This window comes from Grus americana, chromosome 3, assembly GCF_028858705.1.
Source record: "Grus americana isolate bGruAme1 chromosome 3, bGruAme1.mat, whole genome shotgun sequence".
Classification (NCBI taxonomy): Eukaryota; Metazoa; Chordata; class Aves; order Gruiformes; family Gruidae; genus Grus; species Grus americana.
In genome coordinates, this window is record NC_072854.1 from 106,899,698 (window position 1) to 106,925,010 (window position 25,313).

At 54.6% G+C, this 25,313-nt stretch overlaps 1 protein-coding gene across 1 annotated transcript in view; it reads right to left on the minus strand.

The window, feature by feature from the left end:
- Positions 1-2,637: 2,637 nt before the first annotated feature.
- The window catches only part of ITPKB (inositol-trisphosphate 3-kinase B), a 70,347-nt gene continuing 47,671 nt past the window's right edge, over positions 2,638-25,313 (minus strand). The window contains exons 3-8 of the mRNA XM_054821262.1: positions 19,009-19,108; positions 18,161-18,374; positions 14,966-15,170; positions 9,524-9,625; positions 7,883-7,954; positions 2,638-5,148 (exon numbers count right to left, since the gene is read on the minus strand). Of these exons, the coding sequence (XP_054677237.1) occupies positions 4,933-5,148; positions 7,883-7,954; positions 9,524-9,625; positions 14,966-15,170; positions 18,161-18,374; positions 19,009-19,108 (909 nt within the window). The 3' untranslated portion in view covers positions 2,638-4,932. The remainder of the gene's footprint in view (positions 5,149-7,882; positions 7,955-9,523; positions 9,626-14,965; positions 15,171-18,160; positions 18,375-19,008; positions 19,109-25,313) is intronic.

Below are 25,313 nucleotides of genomic sequence, written 5' to 3' on the forward strand. Positions count from 1 at the left end.
CCGCCGGGGTCACCCCGCTGAGCCCGGCTCAGCCTTTCCCTCCCGTGCTTGCCCCGGCCCCGGCTGCGGCTCTGCCGCCGAGGGAGCATCGCCACCTCCCGGCCTCCGGGGGAAGCGCCGGGAGCCCGGTTCCACCCCACGCGGGAGCGCGGCAACGGGAGCGTGGGGAGGGCGTTTTTAAGGTACGGCGGAAAGGAGCAGCCTGAGCACAGCCCCGTTGGGGGTTAAAACTCAAAACGAGCCCTCCCTTCCGAAACCTGGAGGGTGCACAGACACCCCCCCCCAGCAGGGCATCAGCACACGCCTTATTTCCACAGCAGCGGGACGTGGAGCTGTCAGCACATCCCCGAGCGAGAGCGGCTCGGGTGAAGGGCACCCCCAGGCTGCTCAGCCCCCCCAGATGGTATTTGGCTTCCTTGGCGCTCCCCTGCAGAGCCACCCTCGCCACAGTTTTGCTGCCCCTGGCAGCTCCCCCTTGCTCCCTCTTCCCCCCCGAGCTGCATCCAGCGCCCACAGCAGATCTGCCCACCGGAGCCCTGCACGAAACCCAAAGGGGCTGCTGCCAACTCACGTCACCCACAGGACAGCAGCGAGGGCTCGCTACGGGGAAAAGCCCGTTGCTGGCAGCACCAACCCCAAAGTCGCAGCATGTCATTGCTCCATGCCTCAGCATTTAAAAAACCATCAAAACAAAAACCAACCAAACAAAAAACCCCCCAACACAACCCAGATTCTCCCCACACCTTCGTTTATGGCCAGCAGCATTTAAGTGGCAGCAACTTAAGCAATTGGGACCCTCCTTTTGAGGTCACGTTGCTCAGGCAGTGCAACTCCCTCCAGCCCTTTCTCGGGGCAGGGGCTCTGGCTGCAGGGGGCAGGCAGCAGTGCTGCCCTGCACCATCCATGGCAGGGGCAAAACACCTCTTGAGGGGCTTCCCAGAGATCCCCAAAATCACACCACAAGAGCCTCAGGTACCTACCAACCACCACAGCAAAGCCCTACATTTTTAGTGGTTGCAACTTCCAGCTCACCCCCAGCACCCTCTTATTTATAGGCGTTTCATTCTGGCAAGTAGCATCTAATTAGATAATTAAGAAGAAAACTAGCTGCCCTCTCCCCACCTACAGCCCAAGCAGGCTGCCTTATACCCACGTGGCACTGCTGGAGGTGCTTGGAGGCTCCGTGCTGTGACACTGGAGGCCTCAGCAACATCTAAAGTTTTCTGTTTTGCACTACTGTAAGTGCTGGCCTCTCCTCTCTACGTTGAGTTTATTAATCGTTTAGTTTACTAATCCCTGAAGCAGCAGGGAGCCCGCAGCTTTGCTTTGGGGGTGCAGCGAAGCCAGGCGGGGAGGCAAGCAAGGTTCTTGCTGTGGCGTGTGCCGCGCTGTGCCGGCAGTCCCAGCTCGGCACCGGGGCTTGCCCCTTTCCAACCCCGTGCATAAACCTCAGGGTCAGCAGACGCCAGCACGCAGTCACGAGGGGTTTCTTTCCCTGACTTGTTCCCTTCCCTTCTCTGCCACAACATCATGTTATCGGAGTTTTGGAGGCTTTTGTTTTCCTCCACGGGTAGGAAGAGGAGTCGCGTACCGATGAGATTCTCAGTGGCCCCCAGCAACTGGAGCTGTGAGTAAAACATCAGCCGTCGGTAACGATGCTGCAGGAGTGTGGAAGCCAGCCGGAGAAGAAACATGTACGCCTTTCTCACAGCCCACACGAGACGGCTAGGTGCACGTACAGCAGCCTCGCATCTGTCGTACTACCAGTTCTTTCCTGTAGCAAGAAGCTTCTGGTCTCTAAGCAAAGTCCACGCTGGGTTTCTCTTGCAGTCTGTTTCAGAGGCGCCGTGGTGAGCAGCAGAGATGCTGCAGGGACTGGTCCCCAGCCCGGGCTGATCCTGGGGGTCTGGGCACAGGGTGCTAAAACTGACTTTCCTTATGGGTCAGCCCCCCCCTTGTCCACGTCTGGCCTGGGACAGGCTCCTGCTGTCCTGTGCTTGTATGGACAACCAGGAGGGATGGGAGCTGCCTTCAGGCTCTACCACCTGATTTCTCCTTCAATACAAAACCAATCCAGGTCTGTTTTCGTGGCCCTTGATCCCAAATGCTCCTTCCAGCGCTGCCCATGTCGCAGCTGAGGAGAGGAGCAGGGGAAGCGGCGTGGCTGCGCCAGGCAGCTCTGACGCCCCTGGGTGCTTTGAAATCCTTGAGGACAGAAATTGCAGGGTGGCACTTGGAAACGGCCCAGCGGGAGCCGCAACGTAGCGCAAGCGAAAAACATAAGACCGAAAAAATTCCTGGTGTGGACTTGCCTTTGGTGGGCTTCCCTGCAGAAGAGGGATGGAGACAGTCAGGTCTCTCCTTGGGGTGTCCCCCACCCAGCTCAGAGCCCCCCACAGCCCCGCTCTCACCCTGCTCTGCTCCCTGCAAAGCCAGTTCCCGTTAGTCAGGATCTGTCCCCGGTGCAGGGTCCTTCCCTACTCTTGCTTTTACGCAGCACTGCTCCCGACGCGCGCTGGGGCAACCGAAGCTGGAGCCTGATCCCCCTAAAATCATCGTGGACGTGAAAGCCGGCTCCTGGGTTGTTCTCAGGCTGCTGCAAGCTGCGAGGGGCAGACATGGACCGTACACCAGGCAAATGCTTCCCATATGCCTTTATTTGCAAAGTTAGAGGATTTTTTTACAGGCACTGTGCGTTGGTGTTTCAGACCGGTTCGGATTTTTCTCTGTATTATCAATGACCGAGAGGGGAGGTGGGAGCAGGGAAAATCCCTCACAGCAACTGTTCCAGCCTCCAGAAAGGCATAAGACATCTGAGAGGAACAATCTGCTTCTTCTGAAGCCACAAAGCGAGGAATCTGGTTTATAAACAGGCTTAAAAAATAATATACATATATAAGAGCAGCTCAAAGCTAAAGTACAGCGATAACTGGTACATACCTATGCGTATCTGTTCACAGCCTTTCTCCAAAGCTGGAAAAGGGATGGTTTAAAAACTAAAAACACAGTTTAAAAAAAAAAAAAAAAAGGGGATTCCATGCATTAAGTTTTAGTGTTTTGTGCAATTAAAATGGGATGAAAATAAATATAACTTAAAAAACCCCAACCTTTTCCATGACACTAATGGAACAGAGGCAAGTCTATTATAAGGCACTTCCACATGGGCTATTCTAGAAAGCCTGGCAAAGAGCTAAAACAGTGCAACCATTTACAATGGCATCAGATGAGCTAAAGACATCTGTCTGGTGAGATATGAACTGAGAAAAACCTTAGGAGACTTCAGTCCTCGGGGAAGAGGCTGGGGTATGGCTACAGGTGGCTTAATGGCCAACTCCTCCTCTTTATTGCTGCCAGGAGAAGACCTTCCCCACCGAGGATGCTGGACTCACTGAACGATGGCAGAGGGGCTCTGGAGCACCCACCGCTCCTGGGGAGTGACGTGAGACGGTGGGTTTGGGGACGGAGCAGGTGAGAGATTTGCGGCTGTCGAGATCCTGCACCACCTCCAGCATCGCATGCTCCTTCTGTCCTCAACGCGAGGGGCTCCCCGGCTTGCTCTGCAGCCTCCCCTCCCCGCCATCCTCTCGATCGCTGACCTTTAGTGAGCCAGCCCCGCGGCGAGCAAGCTGCTTAGTTCAAATGTTCCAGGAAGTTAAAAAATAGCCTCCGCCCTAAATAGGGAACTGGGTGTTTTCGCAGGAGCGGGAGCGCAGAGGCTGTACGCGCAGCCTGAGAAGCCAGCGCCGAAAAGCAGCGGCAGAGTCAGCCAGCTTTGCGGAAAATAATGGGAAGGCACAGGGATGCCTGACCCCAATTCTGCTTCACCAAAGATGACCCGGCCACCTCGAGAGCTGCTTTGCTGCTGTAACCCTTCGCCCCCCGCTGATAAAAATTACAGAGATGCTCCAGGTGGGAGGGTTGCCCTGGGCCAGGCACGGGCACTGGCAGCACCACCCCTACACAGGTGCTTGGCTGTTGCCAAAAAAGACTGATCAACCTGGATGGCTGCTTTAGGTCTCATAGTAGTCCCTTATAAGCTGTTTTTCCCTCCCCTAGACCTGCCCAAAGTCTTTATTCCCCATGCAGGGCTGGAGAACCCAGCTAAGGAGGGCTGGAAGCAGCTCCTAGCAGGGAAGCTGGGTCTCTAGAGAGGAGCTCGAAGCGTTACCCACCACACCAGTGCACCCAGCATGGGGGAGGCAGGTGGGAAGCACCTGGCCATGGTAAATACCTGTGCCTGACCACGTGCCCCCAGCAGGAGGGAAACCCTCACTCTCCAGTGCCACCTGAAAATAACCGAACGACTTCCACGGGATGTCTTGAACACAAAGGAAAACCCAAATCTGCCCTTCTAGCATCTCTTAAGGACTCGGCACAGCCCAGTCCCTAGGGTGAAACACGCTGGAAAGACAACTAAAGGGCTCCCATCCCAGTATCCTTCGCCATCTTGCTCACGCACCCCGGCTACCAGAGGGTCCTGGGCACGGCCACCGAGTGTTTTTGGGATGAAGCTACCGATCCCAGTGCAGGGAGAGGCTCCTTCCTCCACCAGCCCTCTTAAAGGCCCTCTTAAAATCAGGCTGCACAAGAGGCAAAAGCACGATAGGCAAAGCACGCGCTTGCCTAAGCAATCCCCGCCGGGCTGCTCCCGGCCGGCACGGCTGCATGCTCCCACTGACTCTGCAAAGCCAAGGTTTCAAGTTCAGCTTTTGTTCTGGTGGGTTAGCTCTCTATTTACATGGAGAGGAAAAAAAAAAAAAAAAGACCAAGACAACCAAAAAAAAAAACCCCCACAACAAAAAACACCTTAAATAGGGAGAGTATAGCTTTCAAATGGGAAGGGCGAGGGCTGGAAAGTGTCTTGTAGTGCAGTTCAGAAGAGTCAGTCGGGGGGGGCAGGTTGGGGGTAGTGGCAGAGTCGGACGCGCAGCTTTAATGCAAGTCTTCGCTCTGGGACAACTCTGTCAGGATCTGAATGAGGTTGTCCAGCCCCCAGAGGTAGCCGTCCTCTCTGTTCCCTTCCACCCAGGGCACGTTGTGCTGGAGAACTTGTCCCTCCGGCAGCGGGGTGGTTTTCCCAAAGTCAATCATCCAGACTTTGGCCTGTTCCTTCTTGTCGTGAATGAAGAGGAGGGAGCTCCCGATCACCTGCGGAGAGGAGAGAACAGTTAGCGGTGCTCCTGTTGCTGGTTCTCAGCCAGCTTTGGGGCTTTCAGACACCTTATCTCAGGCTGTTATTTGCAAGAGATGATGCTGAGAGTTTGCATGAGCAGAAGCAAGCTCTGTGTTTGCACATGCAAATCGGGTATTCAGACCAGCTGATTTACTCCTACAAATCCCAGCTCTTGGCAGGAGAGGATCAGAAAAGCATCGGCATGAAAGATAGAGATGTCATTTCGGAAACCAAGTCAAGGTCCCCGGGAAAGGAATGAGATGGATTGTGCCAGCTTTCAGATAGGGATATTTTTTCTAGGCTGGTTCTTTGTGAAGGCTCGTGCTATTCACGCTCCCCAGCCCTGCAGACATCACCGCAGGGATGCGTACGCTCCAAGTACAAGTTACTTGCAATGTGCTGTCTCCTGTCTGAAACACCATTCAATTGCAACAACTCCCCCTAGAATATTCTCCTGGCTTTCACAGTGCTCTGGGGATGCAGAGTTACTGAGGTACACGTACATGAATTTCCCTTTCCATTAGCTCACTCGGCCGCATCTGCTTTGAAGGGGTCTTCCATAACCTGACCAGCCTTTGGGAAAATCCTGCAGCGAGTATTGGCCGGGGAAAGCCCCAGGGAAGCTGGCAGGTGCATTTGGGAAGGTGAAACACATCGTCCCTGAACAGCAGAAGTCTCAAGGCCTCTCACAGCAGGACGAGACCCCAGGAGCTCAACGCTCGCCACCCACGGAGCAGAGAGATGCTCAGCAGGTGGGTGCCCCCGACCCATCCCAGTTCCAGTCCCAGCCAGGCTGCTGCCCAGCAGCAGCTCTGCTGCAGCTTCCCAACGCCTGGGGACACGTATCGGTGTCAGGTCATTCACCGTTGTGCTCTTCTGCTGAATCTGCTCCTCCGGCGGGAAGATTTTAGCAGGCGGTACTACAGGTGTGCTTTGGAGCCGTCCCAAATAGAAATTCCTTTCCAAATTACGTCCGATGTTCATGAGTAGGTGAATTACGAACTCGCTTGCCCTTGTATCACAAATAGGGACCTTGGTGACCAGAGCGCAATGACTGTTAGCAGACAGGACGCAGTGCGCTGAGAGCCAGGAGCAGCCCACGCCCCACAAGACACACGGACACACGGAGGAGCGCAGCTCTAGGGGCATCCAGCTGGTGTCAGCCCTCCAAAACAGCAGCACTGAGTGTCACCAGGGACCCACGTCCGTACTATCACTGGGGTTTAGTTTGAGGTTTGTCTTCAGACAAGGGTTTTGAACGGGAAGCATGTACTGTTTGCAAAAGCTATTATGAATTTACATTTTTGAGGAGACTTCCTCCTCCAGCGGATTGGGAAAACATCCAAGGTCCAGAGATATGTATTATTTCCCAGAAGTGCTTATCTTTAGCTCTTCTCCTAAGCTCTTACAGCCCTCTCTTGGCCAGGACAGAGCATTTTAACTTTAAGGAAAAGCCTTTTGCTGACGTTCTTTCCTCGCCTGTCCTGGGTCACCAAATTCTCCTGCAGCTCCTCGGAGGAGCCCTGCCCAGCGAGGGGCCTGCAGAGCTTGGCAGACCTTTTGCTGCACTTCATCTCAAAGTGGGACAGAAAGTCAAAGCTGCTGCTTTTTCATTTTTAAGGAGTGGAAACTCCTTTCAAAACCCCCTTGAAAGGCTGTTTTGTTTCTGTGTTTTCAAACGAAACCCTGGCACTTGGTTTCAGGGAGCATTTTGTTTCCCCGCGTTGAACTGTCCTGAAACACTCGGTTTCGAAATTTCCCCTGCAATGCCTTACAGGCGCTGCCGTCAGGAGGCACGGCCCCATCCTGCCTCTGGCTCCCGGCAGGACCCTCCACGTGCGGCCGGGGCCGAGGTGGCTTCACACGGCTCTGGCTGAAGGACAGTGGGGTCTTTGAGCTGTGGCTCCCGCTCCCTGTGAGTCGAGGGCTCCTCTGAGGCTCTTTTGCCCATAGACAACACGTGCCAAGGACATGCGTGGGGTTTTATTTTTTTTTTCTTTTTAAGTAGATGCAATAGCAAATACTCTTTGCCAAGACTAAATCAATAAAATGATTTAATTCAACTACGGAGCATTCCAATTCCTGCTGAAATGGCCAAAAAAATGTAGCGCTTCCTCTTTGTTTTCCTACCGGTACTGAATTTTCACTGTAGAAAATGTCGATTTCGTGGACACATGTCTGGAGGAAAGTCCTTCCAAGGGAAGAGTCCTGACCATGGTGCCCCAGCCAGCTCAGCAAAGGTAGTTTGGGGATGATCTGCAATCTACAGCTAAGTCGAAGCCTTGTTCGATCGCATGGAGCAACTGGCAGCTAAACGATACCTGACGTCGATACCTGACGTCGATACCTGACGTGCATTCAGACAGGAATTTCTCTCCAGAAGACCCCTATACTTTTGCACTAAGGATTTTTCCCAGTCGTATAAACCCATAAGCAGCCTGAATTCCTCCTAGATCACTTTTAATCTGTGTGAACATTGGTTTTCCACAGATTTGTACCTATCTCAGATACATAAACATTCTATCATCAGTCATCAGCCATATTTGTACATAAGTATTAAACACGGGTATGAAGATACGGATCTAAGAATAAATTCAAAGTTGTAGAAATCTACAGCCTCTGACTTTGACTTCTCTTCTCTATTTGGCCAAGCTGACATTAAACCGTTCGCATTTCCAGGCGGATCTATCTAACTGTGAGTATTATTACCTCATGGCATTTGAAGAACGGGGATGTCTCCAGGGTAGCACGAATACCCTTCAACCGGTTAAGGTAACTGTTCTGGAATTACAAAAAAACAAACAAACAAGCCATAAGCACTGCAGGAAGCTTACGTAAAAACTGCTGCACGGGGCAGAAAGCAAAGTCACCGCTCCCGGCATCCTCGCCATGATACCACGCTTGCATGGAGAGATGCTGGGGGTGTCCATCAGCCGCCCTGCGCTCAGCACCCTCCCACAGACCTGTCCCCCCGGGAGGGCGTCCCCTCTTTTTTTGGGATCCACTTATGCTTTTAACCTCTACAGCATCCTGTGAGCTCCTGTGGCTTCCAAAACTTAGGGACAGCATTTGCTTTTGCTGAACCGGTGCTTTCTGCAGACTTTCCCTGCTGCATTCGTGGTGCTCCCGAGGAGGGAACAGCAAATTCAGCAGCCGCTGCTGTGCACGCACAGCCAGGCTGCCTTTTTCCCCCCCTCACCTGCACTCTTTCCAATAGGTAACTCTTCACCCCATCTGCCATTTTAGCACTCAGTCAGTCAAGCACCACGAGACACTTCTCTAACTCCGTATCAGCACCTCTGCCAGGTTGGTACCATAGGTGGAAGGGCTTCCACACCAGTCAGCACGCAGGTCAAGACCCACGCGCCTGTTTAAGCATCCCTGCAAATTGCTGGGAGGCACTAAACGTTCTCAGGAGGCCCCTTTGATAATTTGATTTAGAGGTTTAGATAGAAGGACTAAGCACAGGAACATGCACAGCAGGTGTCCGGGCACTAAATACACCCAAATTTTCACACTCTGACTGCGTGGGGAGAGGTGGGGGTCGCTGTATTGCGAGGGTTTGGCCAAGGAGCCCTGTCCTGAACCAGGGCGTGATGGTGTGAATGTGCTCCAAACTCTTCGGGGATAAAATGCAGCCAGGCAACTTCATTTTCAGCTCCAGGAATAATCCCTGGGTAACTCCTGTCAAAGCGAACACGCCGGTTTGAAGGAGGCAGTGCCAAGGGGCACTCCAGCTGGAGCCTTGCGTTTGTAGGCTTTATATAGTGCAGCTTAAAATGGGAGCGCTTTGTCAAACGGCATATTTGACACAGTCGGAGTAAATTGTTTACAGCTACATCTCTTATTCTCCTGGCAACACAGAGACACTTGGGAAATGCCGACCGCGGCTTGCCCGCGCGAAGGGCGCCTGGTGCAGGCAGGGGGATGCCTTGGCCACCCTTGCTGCGAGACCGAGCGCAGGGCAGCCGGCTCTGCCAGGGTGGGAGCCCCCGCCATTGCGTACTGGGGTAAAGAACAGGCTCAGAGGCTGCCGTCAGCCCCAGGGACGAGGGGGCAGAGCACGGCTGTGCCTCTGCAGTGGGTTTTGGGGCCAACCCTTGAGCATCCTCAGCAGGCTGGGACCCAGCCCAAGCAGTGCTGCTGCAGCAAACGTGTCCCCTCCCAGCCCTCTGCTGCTCTCCCCTCACCCCTGCACCAAGATGGTGTCTCTCTTTTTGCCATTTTTTATGCTTTTTTAAGAGAGATTGCTCAGGCTGCAGCCCCTCAGGGTAGGGAGCTGATGAGCTAGCCTCTGCAGGAGGAGCCCTCTCCAGGCAGCACCCCCCCGCCCCAGCATCCCCCACTCACCAAAATGTTGCGGTTTCCTCTAGTGAACTCCCTGAAGGCCTCCGTGACTTGTTCCTTTGTCCGCGTCTTCTTGAAGTCCCGGTTCACAGTGCCGTCCTCTTTCTTGAAGAGAAGGGAGAGTGGTGAGAGGGATGGGAAGGGAGGGAGCCGGGGCAGGACTGGTGTTTCAACAGCCATGCACGTCCCTGAGAAGGATGCGACCAGCCTTTTTTGGCAGTGGAAGGACCTGTCTATGGAGGAGGCGTGAGCAGAGGCAGCAGCTCTCTGCCTTGCACATGCCAAATCATCCCACAGCTCTGCTGCATTACCCCCTAATGCAAATGGCAAGTGTCCACCATCGCACACTTGCCAAGGTCACCGGCAATGTGGACATGCTGCCTCTCATGGACCTGGCACTCACCGCCAACAGAGGCTGGAGACCATCTGTTTCTGGCCACACTGTGCCCAAATGGCTTCCCATCGCTGCTGTGGCTGAGCACAGGTGCTGACACCAGCCTGGGGCTGCTCCCCTGCTTGGGGAGGAAAGCAGAGCACGACCACAGCAGGACAAAACTGAGTGTGGACAGAGACACCATCTCAGGAACAGGCACAAAAACCTCTCCGCGCAAAAAGTCCTCCAAGTACCGCTGCAGCAAGGAGATGAAAGCAAGGAGCAAGCCCATGGCTGTCTTGTCTCACAAGTCCTTTGGTAGTCCGTGGACAGCAAACCCTCCAAGGCAGCAGCCTGGTACCGAGGTGCAGTGAGCAGCCTTGTGCTCTCCTCTGCCTCTTCTCCAGGCGCTTGGCCTGCCGTGGGGATGGCACGGCTTGGTCCGCTGCAGGGACAACACACAGCCCTGACCCAGAGGCTCCCGGTCGAACCTCTGGGCAGCTTTGTAGGTGGCTCCCCCACTTCCCTGGTCCTGCTGGGACTCTGATTTTTAGATCAGCACGTTTCATTGTCCGGAGCGGCCGTGTGCTGGGCAGGCAGAGCTTGCTTCCTGGATACAGGGGCTATTTTAAACCACACGTGCTCACGCTCACAGCTCCGCTTGCAGAGCTCCATCCCACCACTCCGGACAGCTCGCTTACACACAATAGTGCGAAGGGACAGAGGCCAAAAGGACGAAGAAGCAGAGCAGAGGCTCGGAAGGAAGAGAGCACAATGAAATCACCCGCCCTGGAGGTTTACGTGCCCTGGTGGGACTCTGAGACCCATCCAGGGAAGTGCCTGGGGATGGGGCCACGTGCATTCCCCTGGAGAGAGGGCTGGCCGTGGGCACGGTGGCCAGTCCAGCCTGGGGGAAGGCTGAGCACCCCGGCCGTGGAGAGCTGGGCCAGGCGAGCCCAGCACCAAACCCCCACCTGACGTGCAGTTTGGGATGAGTCACACAGCACACTTCCAACTTCCAGCTTGCATTTTGTGCAAGCGTTGACAAAGGTGACAATGAAAGCAAGGTGTGAAAGGTCTTAGTCTCCAGGAAAAAACCCCTTTGTTTGCATGGGATGTAACCAACGCACCCAGCTTCAAACCAGCCTGGACCCAGCCTGACCACCATGCTGCCGCAGGGTATAAAAGCAAGGCTAACGGCTGGCAGAGCACGCATCGGCAGGGGCCCGCGACGACGTTATCGCCGGAGACCTCCCTGCCGTAGCAGCCGTCCTGCCGATGGACCGAGCAGAGCCAGGCTCTCTGCTCTCGGCCATTTCTCACGAGGCAGCAGGCAGCGGCAGCGCAGGCGGGAGGCCTCGCCGAGGATGCTCTGGTGGCACGTGCGCGATGTATAGGGGAAAGGCACTACGCCGCTATACGTCCGTCATGCGAGCCCGGACATGGCAGTTCAGAAATCAACCCACCCTCTCCCCAGGGGACGATAGATATCAATTTGGAGAAGTGCCACAGCACTAATTTCACATGTAAAGAGCATAACTTTCCACAAAGCATCCAAGAAAGGAGATGGACTTCTAAGTGCTCCTAAAAATAAAAGAAAACCACAGATGGCCTTTCAGATAAGGCAATCCAGGCTTCAGGAAAGCCAAACAACCTATCCGTAGTGCTGCTCCCGTCATTACCCGCCTCCCGCAGTTCCCTTGCCCAGCCAGACGCTGACGACTGCCACGACATTTACAGGTGTCCAAGCCCTGAGGGGGCTGGCTTCCACACGGCAGAAATGTGAGGGGGGCTGATAAGGGCTGTCGCAACCTCCGCCCCACCAGTGATTCCAGTTTGCGCTGGCGTCACTGGGGCAGGGTTCGGATCAGCTGGCTCTCCCTCCGGCACTGTGTCCAACCTCGGATGGGGCTTGCAAGCTGCCCATTTCGGCAAAGTCAGGTGAGGGCTTTCAGGGCTCGTTCTGGGACCCCGCAAATGTCCCGGCCCTGGGGACTACCGTCCCACCGTGGCCTTGCTGCAGGCAATGGTGAGTGACTCTCAGAGCAGGGCAGGAGCTCGGGAGTGACACTTCTTGCAATGAGCCCCAGTAAGCTTCAACTGGGTCATCAGGGATCACTTGCATTACTTTTAGCACGCTAATTTTATGAACAGCTACTGTTTCTAATAGTTTCAAGCTACTCCAGAAAGTTAGATGTGTCATTATCTCCTTTTGCAGAGGAAAATTTCATTTTTAAAGAGGAAGAACCGGATCCTCAAGGCCACCTGGGAAAGCAAAAGCTCAGCCAGGAAAGGGTCCCCATCCTCATCCCCAACCCTGAGCTGCCTCACCTCACCTGCCCGCGCTCTCCCAAAGGCTATCGCCGCTCCTCTCCTTCCCCTGTGCCCCCTTCCAGCCCACGCGCCCAGGGCCAAATCCTGCCCTGGCAAGGCGCTCTCCTGTATCAGCCTCCGGCCATGAGCAAGGGGCAGGGCGGATTCACCTCTGCTCTTCCCAGGGAAGCATCCACAGCGGGAAAGAAAACATGGGGACACTAGTCATTAAATAATATTTTCCTGAAATTTTGTCTGAGGGCTCAGTAGCAGCTCTGGGCACTGAAGACGCTTTCCCTAATGCAGAGGCTTAACCCCAGAAATAGGGCAAATACAGGGATACGGCACAGCACGACCAGCTGTGCTGGAAAAAAAAGCCGGCTGGGAACCAGCATGAACTGTTAATGCTTTAGCTTAGGGGAAAATAATCCAGAAGCTGAGGGATTTAAGGAGAATTACAGTAATTAGAACCTTGATCAAATTAGTCAGCCCTTAGCAGCAGCAGCAGCAGGATTACTCCTGGAGGCCAGCACTTCTCAACATTTTTCAATTAAAGAGCTGCCTCACCTCTTTGAAAAAAAATCCACTGCTTACATCGTGCAGCAGCTCACTTACGGTCAGCTAAAACAGAGGTGCAACTCTTACCACTCATTTATAGCTTTTATTTCCCTCCACAGTGGGGTTTTTTTTTTTGCCTGTGTGGGAATATGATTTGGGGTTTTTTTTTACATTTTTCATTTCAAGTGGTTCACATATGACCTGCTTTTGCTGTAAAGTCCCCTAAACGTCCCCAGATCACAGGCTGAGAAGCACCGCTGGAGGCCAACGATATATCATGTTGGACTATAAATAGACAGATATTCCTGATTATAGCAAGAAAGCAGGGAGAAGAAACAGTGCATGGGAGCTTTGGTCCCAACTGGCCCACTCATTTTTTTATATAGCCTCAGTTTTATAATAAGCATCAGCAAACCAACAGCAATGGGAATGCAAACCAGCAGCAATGGGAACTAGGCAAAGGGTTGTCCCGAGCCGGAGCAGCTCGCAGCTTGCTTGCAGGTGCCCGTGGCAGAAAAGGGTCTTTGGGGAGCTGGGGAGATCAGGGAAGAGCTGCATGAGCAGGCAAGTGCCCTGACCCAACGCAGGCGCTGCCGAAAGCTGTTGTGGGGGTGCGTGACCGGCAGCGTCCCAGGCAGGGGCACGGGACGGGCAGGGGTGCTTGGCGTTGCTTGCCAGAAAAGTCTTGAAGGGGTTCGGCCCAAGGGCTGCTCCTTGGGTTTCTGAGAGCGGTTGAGTTAGAGACAAATGCACTGTCCTCTGCTGGCCATGAAACAGTTGGAGGAAGAAGGTGCCCTCCTCCTCACGTGCAACGTGCTCTGCTGGGCTTCCCACAGCCCAGGGACCTTGTCCCGCACAGCGGGACAGACAAGTCCCTTCCCACCGGTGGTTTGGTACGTGGGTAATCAGGAGTAGAGGCTCTGAGTGACCCACTCCTGCTGATCACCTTTTAGACCTGCAGTCTAACACCTGTATTTGTTTGCTGTTTGACTGGTGAGGTGAAGGGGACCGCTACCAGGGAAGTCTACAAAATCTGATGTCAAGGCTTTTTCGGGGAACGGCTTCATCTGGTTTAATTCTATCATTTTGACACCACTATGTCCAGTCAGGAGAGGTGCAGGAGTTTAAGACCGCAGAGACCCAGACTGGGAGAATCCCACCCGACTCAGAGAGGAGAAAAATGATCTGTGACCAGAAGAAAGAAACTCCTCCAACCAAGATACATGTAGAAATCAAGCCATTGTTTCTGCTAGGAGCGAGCAGCTGCCTTGAGCTACAGCCTGGGCCCCCAGCAGCGCCCCAAGCCCGAATTACTGCAGGCACGACTTGACTGAGCTCCCCTCGGCTGCCAAGCCAACGCCGTGCCCAGGCACGCAATGAAACCCTTAGCTCAAGCGTGATATTACCTTTAACTCATGTTGGCTGGCTATCAAAAGGCATAAGCCATCGCTAATGTTCACGCAAGTCTTTTATCGCTAATACAAGTGCTCTGCGGTTACAGACCTAACTCTGTTCAAGTGCCATCCCGGACATCTCTCTCGCAGCAAAGTCTGCTTGCTGGGAGAAAAACTCCTGGGCTGGCTTATCTAATGAGGACACAAAAGCATCCCAGCAGGTATCTCCAGAAACGTGAGCGTTAGCTCTGAGCAAGCACGGTCAGCAGGTCACACATGCGTGCGGGTGCCAGCAGAAAGTGCTGCTGCTCGTGTTCGCCCCATTTCACAGGGCTCAGTTGCAGCATTTTTCTGGGGAGGGATGTAAATACAGCCTCCTCACCGACTTCAGCTAAACTCACAGCTCCAGCCACAGATCGGCACATGTTCAAGCTGGGATTTGGATTAATGGCTCAACCCAGCAGGACAGCCGTATCAAAAGCAAACAACTAATTTGAGTCTTCAAGTTGGAGGACGGCGCTTTGCATTTCACAGTCAGGGAAATCAACCAAGCGGCTGATTTAATGAGATTATGGCTAAAACTGTCCTCTTGCATTGATGCCCTGAGCTCAGCTGCACTCTCAGAAGAGCGGTGCTGCCCCGGGCCACGTGCCTGACGAGGGTGGTTTGACTGCAGGGACCAGGGATGCCCTGATGTGACACGGTCTTGCCACCAGCCTGCTGTGCGCATGCCTCTGTGAGCGAGTTTGGTTACTGAACGCTCCCAGCAGCTGCTGCCCCTGCTCTGCACACCCAGAGCAGCCTCACCTTTATCCCCTCAATCCTGAAGCCCAGCGTGGCGGTCGAGCTGATGGTCTCCCTCCACTGCATGTAGCGGGGCTTGGTTACTGCCCGCAGCACGTTCTCCTCCTCGGTGGGGGCCTCAGGGTCCACCTCAATCATCTTCTGGTACATGTCCTTCCTCAGGCTCGGCTTCTTCCGGGCCTTTATCAGCTCCTCCTCCAAGTACGTCCTGCAAGGAACGAGAGGGGAATATTGGCAGGTGCCACGTACCCACAGACAGCCCTTCTCCCAAAAATCAGGCCTGTCCAGGATAGCTGATCCCTATGGAGCAGGGCAGAATAGGAAATAACAGAGCAAGCCTCATTGCAGGTGAATTGACCCTGATTTAATTAGCTCCCCATCATCAACATATGATATCTTTTCAGTTCATCAAGGAACCACAACCAGTTTGGCCATAACAAGGGAGGTTGTTTCTCACAGGTGCCCACGGTGTCCTGGGGGACCTGTCCCCCAACACTCAGCAAACCTGAGCAGCGACTTAGCGGCTCTCACAAACTAAACATGGCTTTCAACATGTGCCCAGGAAACCGCCACGTGCTCTGGGACTGGGCTGACTTGAAGGCAAGAGGGAGGTGGCTGCGTCCCAGCCCTCGGTGTTAGCCGCTGCTCCCGCTGAGGTTTGGCCAATGTGGGCAGCGGCTCCCAAAGCTGCTCCCGTGCCTCTCCTGTGCTTTCCCATCCCCTCACCCCGGGCACTGCGAGGGCTCTGCCTCACTGGCTGCTAAGCAGGGTGTTTTCACCCAGGGCTGTTTCGCTGATGCTGATTTTGCCCAGTACAGGTCTGGTTTAAGTGGACTATCTAGCAAAAGCTTCCTCCACAGGATGGAGCAGAGGAAGGGATGCAGCCTTGGCCAGGTGCTTACCAGCACCCCTGGGACGCGGGGTGCAGGCGGAATAGGGGAAGGAGGATGGAGGGTGCAGAGGAGTGTGCAAAGACCTTGGTTTTATCCATCCTTCAGAGGAGCACCGCTCTGTGCCAGCACGCTGATGGAGAACTTCTGCACTCTGGTATGCAGAAAACCATCATCCACGGAATAATGCCTCCTGCAGCAGTAATAAACCACTACGTAACTCCTCTTGCGGCTCCCAAACCTGCCCTAGCGCAGCCTGGCAAGTGCCCAGGCTCTCTCCAAGCAACTCGCCAAGCCAGGTGAAATGTCTCAGCAAAACAACCCAGGAATGACCCTATCTGTCACCTCCTTCCCCCAAATCCAAACTGCTCTACACCTCCCACTAGCCATGCCCAGCTCTGCAGAGGGGCTGCACCCTCTCCCCAGGTCCCTTGTGCCAAAATCCCAGCACTGAGCGTGTGGTTCACCTCCAGAACCGAGCAAAACACATGGGGAGGATGCTAGGCAGACTACGTGGGATGGTGTTCCTGTGCTTCTCACAGGCTTAGCAAGGCAAACTGGTGTCTTTTGTCAGGGCAGGCATATGATCACTGAGCAGACATCCCCAGGGCATCAGCCCCTTTGAAACACACGGCAGATAAAAGTGATGAAAGGCTTCAGCTGACATCACCAAACGCATGACTTCTGGGCAGATGGAATAAAATAGCAGAATAAAGCAGCGGTGCGCTCATAAGTGCTGCTCACGCCACTCAGAAAGCTAGATTTCCTTCTAATGAGAATGGCAGATCATCCACTTCTGTGGTTCAGCCCCCCGCTCTAGGCTTGAACCATCACCAGGGCTTAACAAAGACAAAGTTTTGTTTAGGGACAACTGGAGGAGGCTGCTGCATCCCAAAGCCAGGTTGGCAGGGAAGAAACCAAACCTGGATCTGCCTCGCAGCAAGCTGCTGGCTCAGACAGGTTTGATAGCCCTGAGGTTTGGTTTATCTGCCAGAACCTCTCCTGCCCGGCCGCAGGGATGCCCCACTCCCCAGCACTGGCCCAATTCACCCTCCCTCACCAGCTCCTCCCACAGCACCATCTCACTGAATGATGAGGACGTCTGGCACATTTGCCCCCTTGCCTGCTGTGTCAGCTCCACAAACCCAGGTGCATAACTCGACCTGCGATTTGTGCGCAGGAGGCTTTCCTTCTCCCAGGGACAGCCGCGGGAGCACACGGGCAGCATGACCAGCAGGTCTTCTTATGGTGGCTGTCGTCTCTGGGTCCAGAGCGGGTCTCACAACAGCACGGTGTGTGCCAGACGGGGCCACGTGGCCGCGCCGGGGCCCCCTGCCCTTCTCTCCACCCCTCCGGTGGAAAGTATTCCTCGCCTCCTCCCTGCCGACAGCCTGACACGCCAGTTCGAGTTTCACATCGGGAGTTCAGGAGGGGAAAAAAAAAAAGATTCCTCCCTCCCACAGAAGCCATCAGCTTTTCCAGCAGCACAAGCGTCTCCACCACGTCTGGGCTGTGCCTTAGCCAGCGAGGGGGGTCTCAACCCACCCTGCCGCCAGCCTGCAGCAGGCCCAGGGCTGAGCGGTGGCCCGGGGCTGCTCCAAAACCGGCAGCCGCCCGGGGTCACCAGCCCTGCTCACGTTTGCTCTGGGACACCCTCGTCAGCTGTGGCGTCACTGGCTCAAAATCTGCTGCTGGCCAAGTGGCTGCAGCCTGGGATCTTGGCGTATCTGTAGATGGTTCTCAAGGATGACACGGGTAATGTTGCTCATGCGTTAGGAAACATTTCAAGAACTTTGCATGAAAGGCACTGAACTACTTAGCACACACGTTTTATCCCTCAAGTGTGCATGGGAGCAAAGGGTGAGCAGAGGGAGACGTTCTTGCTGACCGAAGCTGTGCCATTCAAGTGTCTTTATTTCACCCCTCTGGCACCCTGGGCAGGATCTCCCACACTTTTTTCTCCCTGCCCCTTGGCTGCGTCTTCCTGCAGCAGGTTGCCACCTCCTAAGAGCTACTGTGCCATTCTGGCGTACCCAAACCCAAACAGAGGGGTGGTCCTTCCGCTGCACGAAACTCCACTTTCCCAGCACATGGGATAGGGAACAAGCAGAGAAGGAAGGAGCCTGGTGTGTCCTTCCTACAGCCAGGCTTCCCCACGGCTCTCGCCTGACGGCGTTGGCTTAGCTCTTCCTGAAGACAGGTGAGCCTGGTGTTCTCACTTGTGCGTTTCAGAGGGTTTTACCCAGGAGATGCATTTGCTTAGAGTATCCCATCTTAAAACTCAAACAACGCCCCCAAAGCCGCTCACCTGACCCCCATTTTGCAGTCCATAACGCAGGGGGAGTCAAATTCAGCCAGCAGATCTTCCATCTGGTTGTATCGCTCCCCGTCCTTCACAACGTCACCGTGGTAGGCAGGAACATAGGGCTTCAGGACATCGTTCATCAGGCGGTCGAGGCAGCGCTGCTCCGATTCACAGTGCTTCTTCAGTATCCTGCCATTGGCCGCTGCCTTGAAACTACCTGAGGGTGACAAGGGACAACGTGGCACTTGCTTTGGGCGGGGGATGACGCTGTGCCTTCCCAAAACAAGAAGGGCAGCTCAACACCATGGAAGCACCTCCTGTTTAAACCTGCACCCAAAAGAGTCCTCGCAGGCGGGGACTTACAAGCTCGGGCCGCCAGGTTCACACGTAGTGTCGGAGGTTTACGACCAGCAATGTCACACCTTAAACAGGGCAGAGACCTGCCCTGCAGCACCCAACGCGTTTGCTTCACAGCCTCGGTGTACTTCACGGTAGGTTCACGCCTTTGTCTCTAGGCTCATGCGTGGGGCATCTTTGTGGTGGGCATCACCACCTGCTTTGCTGAGGATCAGCAAGAGGGCTGGGGTCTCACCCAAAGGGCTCGGCTTTCTGCTGCTTGACAAAAAAGCGGCAGTAATACCTGCTGGCCCCAGGAGACTGAAAGCACAGAGAACTGCACCTTCACGTCACCCTCCCTAGTTTTTAGGTGAGTCACTCTCCTGGGCTAGAGACGTGGGAGCTGAAACCTGTGGCGTTCATGCAGCAGTCAGAAGCAATTCTGGCCAACAGAGCCCATTAACCTGAGATAACGAAGAGCCTTTCCACCGCTCCGCCCTCCCCATGCTCCGTACCTGCATGTCCCGCTAGCTGGATCCAAGGGTACTTCTTCTTGAAAGACATCACAAATGGGGACCAGTGCACCATATTCTTGATCTTCCGCCATGATTTGCTCTAAGGGGAAAAAAAAATCATGAAGGTGAATGCAAAGTTTTAAGCTTTTACTGTCCGTAAAGTCACTTCAGGCAGCACGCAGCTGTTTTGGACAGAGGAGGAGGCACCGGAGCCAGCGCAGGATGGAAGCAAACAGAGAATCTGCTCTTTTCCCATTGCCCTGTGCCAAGCCAGAGCCGCTGGGCCTCGACTCTACATTCAAAAATCACGAGTAACTTCAGTAAAGTGCATGGCGTTACAGCGTTGTTCCAGTTGGCTGCTTCTGCTGCCGAGGGCCCAGCCGTCCGCATTACCTCGTCTCCGCTCCCCGCATCCCTCTGCAGAAGCAGCGGGGACGTTAACCCATCCTTGAGTACCGCGTTAGATGGCGGCAGACGGAGCGGGGAAGGGAGCCCAGGGTTTCTACCCGGCCACAGAACTCCACTCCAGCTCCTGCGGGGAACAAGAGACGCTCGCACAAGCGTGCACAGGCTCACCGCCTGGCTTTTGTTCCCCACTGAAAGGCAGCTGCTTTGTCCATTAAGCTGGCAGCCCGCGCGTGGCTGATCCGCCTGCTTTGGCCCATCCTTTTAGCTACACTTCAGAGAACAATTCCCTTCTGACATGTTGCGTTTCTCGCCAGATAGATTGCACAAAATTATTTACACGACTGCAACGAGGGCTGCATCGGACATACGAAAGCTTCCTTCGAAGGCTCTTTCCCGCGAGAGTTTTTCCCTGGATTGTTCTGGGGAACGTGCCGCCGGTAAAAGGCAGGGGGACAACCTCTTATCTCGGCCCCAGAAGGCGACGGCACAAACAAATCAGGCGAACAATATACAACGGCGACAATGGAAAAATGCCTTCTTGCAGGAGCTGGGACAAACAGACGGCGTAGCCCTGGCTGCTCCGAGCTACTGGGTTCAGCCGGAAGCCCACAGACAAATTATCCTCATTTGCTCTGCTCTGAAAGCATGGGAGGGAGCCTTCCAGAAAGCCCAAGTAATCTCTTCCTCGTGTTTGGAGAACCGGTCCCTGTTCCAGTAATGCTTCGTAGACAGGCAGGGAAGAGCCAGCAGCCCCGACTTGCAGTTTGGATGCTTGTTGGGGGTGAACTCACGGCACAGGAATCCGTGCTGGGAACTGCTGACATGTTTAAATGGCGAGGAAGAAGCCAGACAAAGATGTTAGTGTCTAAAGCGTGGAAATTACATCGGGTTACCCCGGCGCTGTGCACCAGCCCCGCCGGGGAGCAGGGACGCGTCGCACGGAGATGCGGGGGTTGCCCGTGCGGTGGGGACCGGGGGTGGGAGAGGGGAAGAAGAAAGGTCCTTCCCCACCTCCCAGCCCAGGAGGAACAGGGTGGCCCTTCCCTGGATGACTGCCCGTGGTCGGGAGCGTCCCGGCGTGCCCTGGCACCGGTACAGAAGCGCAGGAGTTTGGCAAGCAGCTGCCCGAGCGCGGGGTGACACCGGGCATCCCCTTCGCCCAGGCTCCTCTGCGCCACGGGCTTGCTCCACCGCCCGGCTTGCTTGCTTTGGCAGGGGGGTCGGGCAGTTCCCTACCTGACATGAGGATGAATGTTTTTGTTTCCAAACGGAGTGCCAGAACTTGTGCGCTTTAGCTGTTCTTTGTTCTGCTTTTGGCAGAGAGCGGGAGAGAAGGGGGAGGGTGTCCCCTCCTTTTGTTTTTAAAATAGTAACATCAAGTCCTGGCCGATGTCATGAAAAAAAGGGGGAAGAAGAAGTCTCCAAGGGAGTTTGGACTCCAGACGAGCGTGACCCACCTCCTCTAAAACAAGGAGAAGGAGTCCTCCCCCACCGCACAGCATCGTAAGTCACTCAGTCCCAGGAAACGTGCCAAGGCAACGTGCCTTCCCAAGCCAAGATTTTGGTTTTTGTTGGTTAGAGCTTTATAGCTAAAACCTTCAGGTACTTCAAAGCACAGGCAGAATGAAGGCAAGTGGCACCTGAAGCAGGGCAAGCCACCCTGGCTCCCCCGCGCCGGGGCTTTCCCAGGAGCGATGCGCTCCGCTCGGGCACTGCTCCCAGCATGGGGTAACGGCCCCCAAGTCCCCCAGAGAAACAAAACACCACCACAACCTTTCTGCTGAGCTGAACGAGACGGAAAGCCGGTCACTGAGCTCACCCACACAAGGAACAGGTAGCACGTCCCCATCCCTTTACACCAGAGGGAAAAGATTTCATCCAGACACCACCGGCTTTCAGACACGCCTTTGGCCAGGCACTTCCAACCCAACTTTTAAGAACATGTATAAGGACATGTTTTATGGAGAGGCTTGAGGCTGCTTCGTCCATCTCAAGTCATTCCCAACCTGTTGGAAATAAACTGCGAGGCAAGTTGCTGCCACCGCAAATCCGCTTCACGCAGCCCCTTCCCCCCCGGCTTGGTGGGGGCAACCACGGGGGCACTTGCAGGAGAGAGGAGGGACTGTGCCCTCTGCAGTTCCGTCAGGAGTCACTGGATTTTTGTTTTACTCCTGAGCCCCCTCCCAGTGTTATGAGGGAAAGTTTGCTTCATCAAACGAAGCCCTCCCATGCCCGCAGCCCATCGCACGTTACTGCCCAGCATGCACAGCTCATTTTGCAGAGCAGCCTGCTGGGTCCAATTTTTTTTTTGGGGGGGTGTACGTATCTATATAAAATGTCCGTTCTGGAAGTGCTCAAAAGGCGGTGAGTTCTGCAAGGGCAAAATGAGCAGCCGCATGACTTCGTCTGTCGGCTCTCTGGGGCTGCCGACCCACTGCAGAGGAGAGAGAGAGGCTGGACCAAGGAGCAGCGATGCTGGCCGATGGCCTCAGCGATCCTGCCAACCCCTTTGCCTGAAGATAAATTCTCCCCAGGTAGGGAGCTGCTCTAAAAGTTCACCATTTGTACTTTCCCTACAGCTTCAAGAGAGATTTTACATGGCTGTGAACCAGCGGCAGGGTCCTTCACAGCCACTGGGGATGGCTCAGAGCTCCCGGCAGGAGGTCTGCATGTATCCAAACATCGGCACGCATTCAGATGAAAGGGAACATCTCAAAGCCGACGGCGTGGGATCCCGGCCACGCCAACCCCTGTGTTGGGCTCCTGCAGCCGGCCACCGAAAATCAGAGCCCTGAGGCTCACACCAGTCCAGGCTGACCACCCTCTGTGGGTGGTGGGCTGCTGCCTCCGCCCTGCCCGGTGCTATTAATATACAGAGGGAATATCAAAGCTATTTACAGTAAAGAAATCTTCTTTAACTCGGCCTGTTGGGAACCGTAACGTACACGGAGGAGTTACCTGCAATGACTGCCCTGACTCGGACTAAAGGATTTTTCACCATACTGGAAAAAATAGCTCTCTGCAGGTGGCGTTACCAAATGATGCTGGCGAAGGGCAGGTACGTGCTCTTCTCATTTGCCTGCAAGGAAGTGAGCACGCAGGTTGTCACGCTGAAAGCTGAGCACGCTTCCAACTCTTTTGCATGATCAAAGCCTGTGCCTTCTTGTGGCACCCTGCCCTCCCCCAAATCCAGCTCTGCGGCTCCTTTCTCTCCCAGAAAACTCAGGAAGCCATGTCGACCAACCGCGCTCCGGCACACACAGCAACGGCGTGCAGCCTGTACAAGCAGGGAATGTGCGCGAGGTGTCTGATGCAATTCGACACTTTTTATTTAAAACCTGTTCCAGCATCAGCAAATGTCGACTGATTAGCTGTTAGGTCGCAAATTATTTAGTGACTCTGCAAATATATTTAGCGAGGAGCAGCACTGTTTTCCCTAATCTTTTGGCACGTGGAAACGAAGCTGAGCGACTGCCAGAACCGCCTCTAAAAATGAACTTTCAAGGGTTTCTGCAGCACTCTGCTTCTGCCTCTGCCCTCTTACAGCTTTCGCTCACTGCGAAGCGCGGTGCCCAGAGCCGGGGGTGGGATACGGGCCAGAGGAGTTAAGCCCTCCCAGTGAGCACCCACAATTGGTCAGTGGGAGAGGAGTACTGGGAAAACAATTTTATCTGCTGCATGTTTAACTTTACTTATCTGAAGCTTAAAGCAAACCCTAGGCTTTCCCCATCTGTCAATAGAGCTTCATATGGAAAGAACAACATAGGAGAATTTAGTGCCAGCCCAGAAGGTCAGAGGATATATGGTGTTTAATTAGATTAAACAGAAAGTGACTGATGAGCTCAGTGCTCGCTGTACATTTTCCCTATAGCATATGGCATTCCTTTAATGTCTGCTTGAAGGAGATGTGCCTTTCTGGGACTGCCTGTCACCTCCCTTTCCCAGTGTGGACACTGGTGGAATATGACTGGTGTTACTCTCCGTGCATGGAGCCAGCGGGCTGCTCTTCCCTTTCCATGTGCTGAGCCAGAGAGATAGGCAGTAACTGATTTAATTTGCTGAAATTATGGTTTCCTATGGTTTTATGGGATCAAACATTCCTGGAAATAGCCAGAGCTGGACCTGTATTTCAGTGGTTTTTTTATTAACTAGAGCACGCACTGTTAGAGGCAAGATTACACAGCTGGGGCAAGGGATGGGGAAGAGTGGGAGCAGCGTTAAATTAACGATTTTTCCCATTTCTAAAAAGAATTTCAGCCCCTTTTTCCCAGGAAGATCTCCCAGGAGCAGCAAACCACGAGGAGACAGCAGCATCACCAATGCCCACCACTTCCCCTGGCTTCAGTGGAGCTGCTGCAGCGCCGGGGCCTGCACGAGTGACACCCTGCCTTTCCCATCGCTTTGGAGAAAGCCCCGCTCCTGCGACACCCAACCGCCCTCCGCGCTCCGTGCAGAACTGAAACACCCGGCTGACCAGGCAGCCCCGCCGGCACATCCCCGGCCGCCCACCCCTCGCCAAGTGTGGCGGCTCAGGAGAAGCACCGTGCCAGCCCTGCCCAGCGCCCAGCACCCTCGCTCACTCCTCGGGTGCCGCTGTGACTCCCCAAACACCCTCCCGTGGGGCTAGCGTGGGCGGGAGGCGCAGTGGGCCCTCTCGGCTCTTCGCTTTCACTTCCAGCTCTTCCAAAAGGAGAAGTGCAGCCGCAGCGCTGCGGTGCCGAGGGCCCCGTGGGAAGGGACTTTCGGCACAGCTCGGAAGGGCTCCGGGATGTTTCACTCACAAGTAGGAGGGTGGGCGAGTTGTTCCTGGTGTCCGGAGCCTCGCTGGTTTAAGACTTTGTGCCGGAGAGCCCTACTCTTTAACAACTAAATAAGCGGGGGGAGCGTTTCCCCACAGAGTTCACTCCGTGTCAGCCTGCTCCACGGCCATGCGCACGCAGCCAAGGAAAAAGAGGCCATTTAGTTTTCCATGTTTAAAAGAATGAATGTGTTTTCTTTTGGTCTTTAAAAAGTAGTTAAGGTTTCCCTGGTGATGATTGTTTCCCTTGACTGGGAAAAACCTTGTCACTCCAGCCGCAGTGAGGAGGCCAGCTTTGTTCATTGTGCTGGGCGCTGGGTGCGGGGGGCAGTGGGGCAGAGCTGGCAGGTACCACGGGATGCCTCCTCCTGGTGCTTCCTGGCACGTGGGCGACCGAAACGCCGAAAACCCTCCTGTGATGTCCTCCGGAGCGCGATCGCTAACGTGGTGCAGAGCTGGGGTGCAGAGCTGGGGATATGCTCTGCTCGGCTTTGCCATCCTCACCGTGTGCCGGGCTGTGATCGCTGCCCCTGATGCTGGCAGCGAGCGACAGCCCATATTTTACACCACCACGCAAACTCTCCTCATCCTCGCCGATGCATTTGCTTCTGTGCTGCACAATGGCTAAACAGCCTTGTTTTGGCCAGAGGAGCAGCTTGCAACAGGAGGGCTTTGGATCAGTCGGCATTTTTTGGTTTAGTCACACAAGGCATTTAATAAAAACTTCAGCAGCTCCTCAAAACCTGGCAGAGGCAAGGCCAGCCAGGCTCCCCTGGCAGTTGTTGAGCAAAGATAAAGGGGGGCCCAACGACACGCTTCACCCAGGTTCATAAAAGGGAGCACAGCCTGATGACTGAAAGGCACTTCTGGGTGCCTAGCACTTCTAGTTCAAACCCCCAAGCCCCGTTAAAGACATTATTTTGATGGCTGGGGCACAGAAGCTTCTGCTGGGGCATAGTAGCTTCTGCTGCTTTCCAAGGTCTCCATCACATTAGAGAGAGAAATAAATCCTAATATGTGCATTATTTCTTTGACTTCAGATGCTTTGTTCTTCCGACTAGTCTCATTTCAGCCAGCGAGGATTTTGTCTCTCGCAGGA